Here is a 6,065-nt window from a genome sequence, read left to right on the forward strand (position 1 = left end):
TCGCATTTTACATTAATTAAAAATTTATCTTTATATAATTGATATATCTGACATATCTCTATAATTGATCGTTATTGGAGAATTTTTTTAAAAAAGAAAATTAGTTTACGAAGAAAGATAATTTAGATATTTATTTATAATCATTATTATATAATTTATTAAGAATTATCGAGATCCTTAAACTGGAACACTTATAAATCTACTAGAATTTTTCTTAAAAAAAATTTCTTAGAGATATATTTATTCGTCTCTTGAGGCTTCGCTTTATTTTATGACAATCTGTCATTGTCTCTTATACAAGATACAGCCGAGAGAGAAAGAGAACATCCTTGTATCTCTACGCATTTATATAAGTCTTGTCAAAAGTTAAGCGAGTGTTATAAGTAAGCGCATCTCTAAAGTATGTAAGTATGTACATAAGATGAACTTTTTTTCTCGTGTTGGACAAAAAAAAAAGATACCCAAAATGTTACCAGATATCGCTATCTCCCTCGAATCGCATTCGAAGCGTCAGAACCCCTTCTATAAAGTTTAGTGTTCGTGGCTTGCGTGCAGACAGGACGCGAAAACGCGCGATAATAAAATCGACGCAATCTTCCTCTTTATCCTTTGGATTTCCTTCCTCTATGGGACGCGGGTATCACGTTTTTCTTCGATTATCCTTTTCTAAGATCGTGGCGTGATAATTAATCACCTTGTCATTTTCCCGCAATCGCAGAAGGTCGATTAACTATCACGTCGCTTTTTCCCGCGCGTTTTCCAATGCGCATCCTGTCTGCGCATGAGCCACATCTCTCGGCTCGCCGGTGCTAGTTTCAAATTATGCATAATAAAGTTTAAAAAATTTGATCGGTCGTCCCGTCATTTGATATAATCATTTGGAAGATTACAGTTCTTGCAAGATAAACAAATGTTGAAATCTCACATCGTCCGGAATACATCGCACGAAACGAAGGGAATATTGTACGCGTTTCTGAAACTATTTTTTCTTCTATTGTCTCAGGTATGTAACCGACGAATTTTTCCAATTAACCTTTATTTTGTGTACGTTATTTTATAATGTTAAATATTTCGTGATGTCGGCACGATTTAAATGTAATTTCTCAATTATTTTTTCAGAGAGATTAAAAAAACGTTTACTTTAATTAATAGATTTAAATTTAATATAATATATATATATATATATATATATATATATATATATATATATATATATATATATATACAAATCGCAGGATCGTGTAATTAAAATTTAATGTGAAAAAAGCCATGATATATTTAAAAGTATTTTATTAGAGATCAATTCTCTGGAAAGTTAAATATATAGAATATTCCGTATAAAAATTTGTTTTATAATGCTATGTTGTTTTTTATAACGTTAAATATTTCGTGACGTCAAAATATCAACATAGCCACAAGACCTTGGTTTTTCGCAGCGGACAATAACGCGTTATGTTTACATTTACATGCCGTGGCCTTGTCAACTCATTCGCGCTGCGATACTCGAGCGAGAAAGGTGTAGCGCGAGACGCTCCGTCGTATTATCTCTCAAAACGCGATTATTTCGTCAAATTATTACGATTAGTGAATATTAACTTGAGTGACTATTTAAATTTTACATTGCCATAAAAAGACAGCATCGTATGAATTCGATCGTGCGACTTTTCGGTGCGATTCGTTCTTTCATGCGATCATGATGATTTTCGCGTTTTTTGGTCGTAATATAAAATAAAATGCGCGTTGTATGTGATTAATTGCGTTAATTAAACTTACGAATTATCGTTTTATCGTGATTTCGACGGGCGATTATTTCCAGAAATAAGCTTATATATTGAATATTTTGGGCACGTGCTTTGCCGATTTAAATATAATTTTGCAATTATTTTTCAGAAATATTAAGGAAACATTTATTTTAACTAATAGATTTAAATTTAATACACAAATTGCAGGATCGTGTGATTAAAATTTAATGTGAAAGAAGTTGTTATTCATTTAAAAATCTTTTATTGAAAATCAATTCTCTCGAAATTTAAATATATAGAATATTCCGTATAAAAATTTGTTTTATAATGCTATGTTGTTTTTTATAACGTTAAATATTTCGTGACGTCAAAATATCAACATAGCCACAAGACCTTGATTTTTCGCGGCGAACAATAACGCGTTATGTTTACATGCCATGGCCTTGTCAACTCATTGATGCCGCGACACTCGAGCGAGAAAGTTGTAGCGCGAGACGCTCCGTCGTATTATCTCTCAAAACGCGATTATTTCGTCAAATTATTACGATTAGTGAATATTAACTTGAGTGACTATTTAAATTTTACATTGCCATAAAAAGACAGCATCGTATGAATTCGATCGTGCGACTTTTCGGTGCGATTCGTTCTTTCATGCGATCATGATGATTTTCGCGTTCTTCGATCATAATATAAAATAAAATGCGCGTTGTATGCGTTTAATTGTGTCGATTAATACGCACGTTATCGTGATTAATTATGTTTTTCCGTGCAAGCGTCATATTTTCGCGAGTGAGTTCCACAAAGGAGCGACAGAAAATAAGCAGAAGAGGAGCATCGTAATATACAGGTGAGTTTTAAATTATTTTGTATCTTAATCTCTCTTTTTTGCAATAATAAACTTGTGAATATATCAGATATTTAGTATGCGCTTATAAATTCAAATTTGCAATGATACGCAACAATGTACACGATAATATAGTGATCGTGTACTTTAAACATTTACTGCTGTTAAACAAAGAATTGTATTTTTCGCATGAATAAATATCGATTACAAATTGTTACTGTCAATAAGTAACATAACGAATAAAATAAATGTGTGAGTCATCAGAGTCATATTTTTAGAATAGCAGAGAAATTATAATTTATGTGCTAGTGGATATAATAACAATACTATTTAATATAATTAAAATAGTTATAATTTAATTACACATATACATTAAATTTCATCAGATTCAATCACATACGATCGTTCAAAATAATATATACATATAATTATTCTGATCTATTCTAATTTATTAATCTATTTTTTTATTTATTTTTGTTTTGCAACTAAATCAAAAAATTCGCGGACTATTTTTTTTACCACTATTGTTCATCGTTTAAAGTTTTTTTTTTTTTTTTTTTTTTTAATTATTGGAAGTGGCTCAAAAATTTAGCAATCTTTACACTATAGACTTTAATCTGGAATATATATGTGGAGGAATTATTAATGAATTATTAGAGTGTCTTTATAATAGTATGTTTCAAACACGATTGATACAAATATCGAACAATGATTAAAGTTCAAGATAGAAATGTCATAATAGCTTTTAATTATTTCGCATTGAACGTGTGGATCTTTATTTTTTATATCATATTGGAATATTAAAATATGTAAAAAATCTCTTTGCTTACGATAAAATATCCGATTTATTACAATAATTTTTCACAGAGTTTCTAAATTTAACATAAGCCTTAAATATATTTTGTGCAAATGTGTCTTTTTGTACATATAATTAAATATATGAGGATTTATATATCTCTCCGAAAAATGGCGCGTCAGGTTACGATTTTTGCTCTATCGGTCCAAAGAGGTAGATCGCCGGGCAATTTTCGTCGGGATTACCGAGAAATTGTGCGTATAATTCCTGATAACGTGATAAAGTCAATCCGCCGCGTCTTCTGTCATCATCCTGTGTCAACGTGATAATTAAAGTAATTATTTTTCGCGTGTGATATTTAACGTAATTATTTTCCATAAAAGATGTATACATTTTCAGATCTCTTTCGGATAAACGTGAAATATTTCGCTAAATTTGTTCAACAGTTGCAATGAAATGCAATGAAGTTACATTAGACGAAATAACTATTGATTCGATTGACTTTATAAATCATAAAATTAAATTGCTTAACTTACGTTCAGAAGACTCTGATAAGCTTTATCGAGAACATCTATGTTATCTACTGCGATCCTTGAAACGCAGTCGTATCGAAATTCTTCGGCACCGATTACGCCATCCTCTGAAACAGACGTCACAAAATTCAATAAATGTCTTATTCGAAATCATAATTAGAGCATGAGTAATCTCTTCTACTAGACATGATTTTTTCCTAAATTATATTGACTGAATAAAATAACACATTTATATTCCTTTAATAATTAAAAATTATTTACTATTCAAAATATATTTTATTTACGCGCAAATAAATTTGTTACATGAAAATTTTCCGAAACATTACTTAAAATTTTTCTTGAGAATAGTCTTAAAAAAAAAAAAAAAAAAAAATCTGTTAAAGGTTTTTATCAAAACGTAAATAGTAAATTTGGAGATAAGCCGTTTTATATACATTTAATATATTTTGTAGTTATTTCTTATTGCCAAAATTGAAGTTGAAAATAAAAGACATCTGTTTTGAGATTCAACAAATTACGATTCCTTTTTAAGCTATTTCTAGATAAGGTTACAATTATTTAATACATTCAAAATAATTATATAAAAAAAAAATGATTTAATATTTGATTAATAGATAAATTGTAAATAATATATCGAGAAAAGAATTCAATAACTATAAAATGAATTATTTATTTTGAAGATGACCATATATTATAGAAACCATATATTATTTTAGAAAATACAAAAAGGTATATAAGTCCAATTTTGCAATTTTTTAAAATCGATTTGAGAATAAATTATAATTTATTTCTCATTCTCTGCAATATATTTGTTGTTTCGTATATTTATGAATGTTATATTATACCATTAATGTCAAGTATCTTAAAATGGCTATCGATGAACATTTTCATGGCTTGCGGAAAATCTTTATAAGAACGACCAACACAGCTATTTTGCACGGCTTTTTTAAATTCTTCTGTTGTTACAACACCATCCTAGAAAAAAATAGAAAAATTACACATAAACACTTATTATTAATATTTTATATTGGTATATATATATATATTTACTAATTTAATTTAATATAAAAGCTAAAATATCTGAAAAAATCTGAGAAAAATTTGTAAACAATAAATAATTATTCTAAATTGATGAAACAATCTTTTTGATATGATATTGAAATCGAAATTAGCGATTTTAATAATAAAATTTGTACGCATATAATTAGGCCATCAATTTTCTCGTTATAAGTTTTTAATAACCTTTTTAGATTTTAAGAATGCAGATTTATTTTCTTGGTTCAATAACATGAAAAAATTATTTTTTATTTTAGCTTTCAGTTTTTTAATGATATATTCGTTTAATCGGTACAGAATATATCTTTCAAAATTCTGATTGATGTTTTATCGTTGTATGTGTGTATGTAAAATAACATATAATAAAATTTTTGAAATTATTGGCCTTGTGATAACGCACGACGAAATTTTATTATCGAAAGCGTTAATTTTTGATTTAAACTTGTATTAAGAATATTATTTCATTAATGTGGAATAATTAAATTACAAGGTTTTCTTAGATACACTTTCTCTTTAAAATGTTCATATCGAAGTAAATTTATTAAATCAATAATAGGATAGGAAATCAATATGTAGAATTTAATCAAATCATTATTTATTTATACATTTAGATTTTTAACAAGATATAAAGCTTATTTGTGCGTTAATTTTAACCAAAATTGAATTTAATTATCTAGTTAATATAAAATAATAAACATAACATATATTTGTGAAATGCTCGTCAAAAAATCGGGAACAATATTCCGTATTGTCGAAAAAAGATATACATATATGATGATCTTGAATTACAATCTCGAGAGCTAAAGTATTTGAAGAATTTGAGTAAGAGAGAGAGAGAGAGAGATTTAATCGTGCCAAAAGAAATGTTCATCTGTCGTAGAAATAAGTCTTGTGAGCGTACCTTGTCGAAATCCGCCAGATTAGCTATCTCCTCCCACAAGGAGAGTACAATGTGGAGATTTTCTTGGTATCGATTGTAATTAAATTCTCCTTTGCCTTCGATCAGCGTCATTCTCAATGCCATGCATTCGAAATCGTGCTTGTCCAAAATCCATTGTTATCTATATCAGTACTCTGCGTTGATACCACTGCTT

General features: G+C 28.4%; 1 protein-coding gene across 1 annotated transcript in view; it reads right to left on the bottom strand.

Annotated features, from left to right (window-relative positions):
• Nucleotides 1-3,169: 3,169 nt before the first annotated feature.
• The window catches only part of Scp1 (Sarcoplasmic calcium-binding protein 1), a 3,653-nt gene continuing 757 nt past the window's right edge, over nt 3,170-6,065 (bottom strand). The window contains 5 exon segments of the mRNA XM_070294191.1: nt 3,170-3,694; nt 3,919-4,022; nt 4,761-4,890; nt 5,873-6,021; nt 6,024-6,043. Of these exon segments, the coding sequence (XP_070150292.1) occupies nt 3,566-3,694; nt 3,919-4,022; nt 4,761-4,890; nt 5,873-6,021; nt 6,024-6,043 (532 nt within the window). The 3' untranslated portion in view covers nt 3,170-3,565.

Source organism: Polyergus mexicanus, unplaced genomic scaffold, assembly GCF_030449975.1.
Source record: "Polyergus mexicanus isolate NDT 795.1 unplaced genomic scaffold, iyPolMexi1.0 SCAF_4, whole genome shotgun sequence".
Lineage (NCBI taxonomy): Eukaryota > Metazoa > Arthropoda > Insecta > Hymenoptera > Formicidae > Polyergus > Polyergus mexicanus.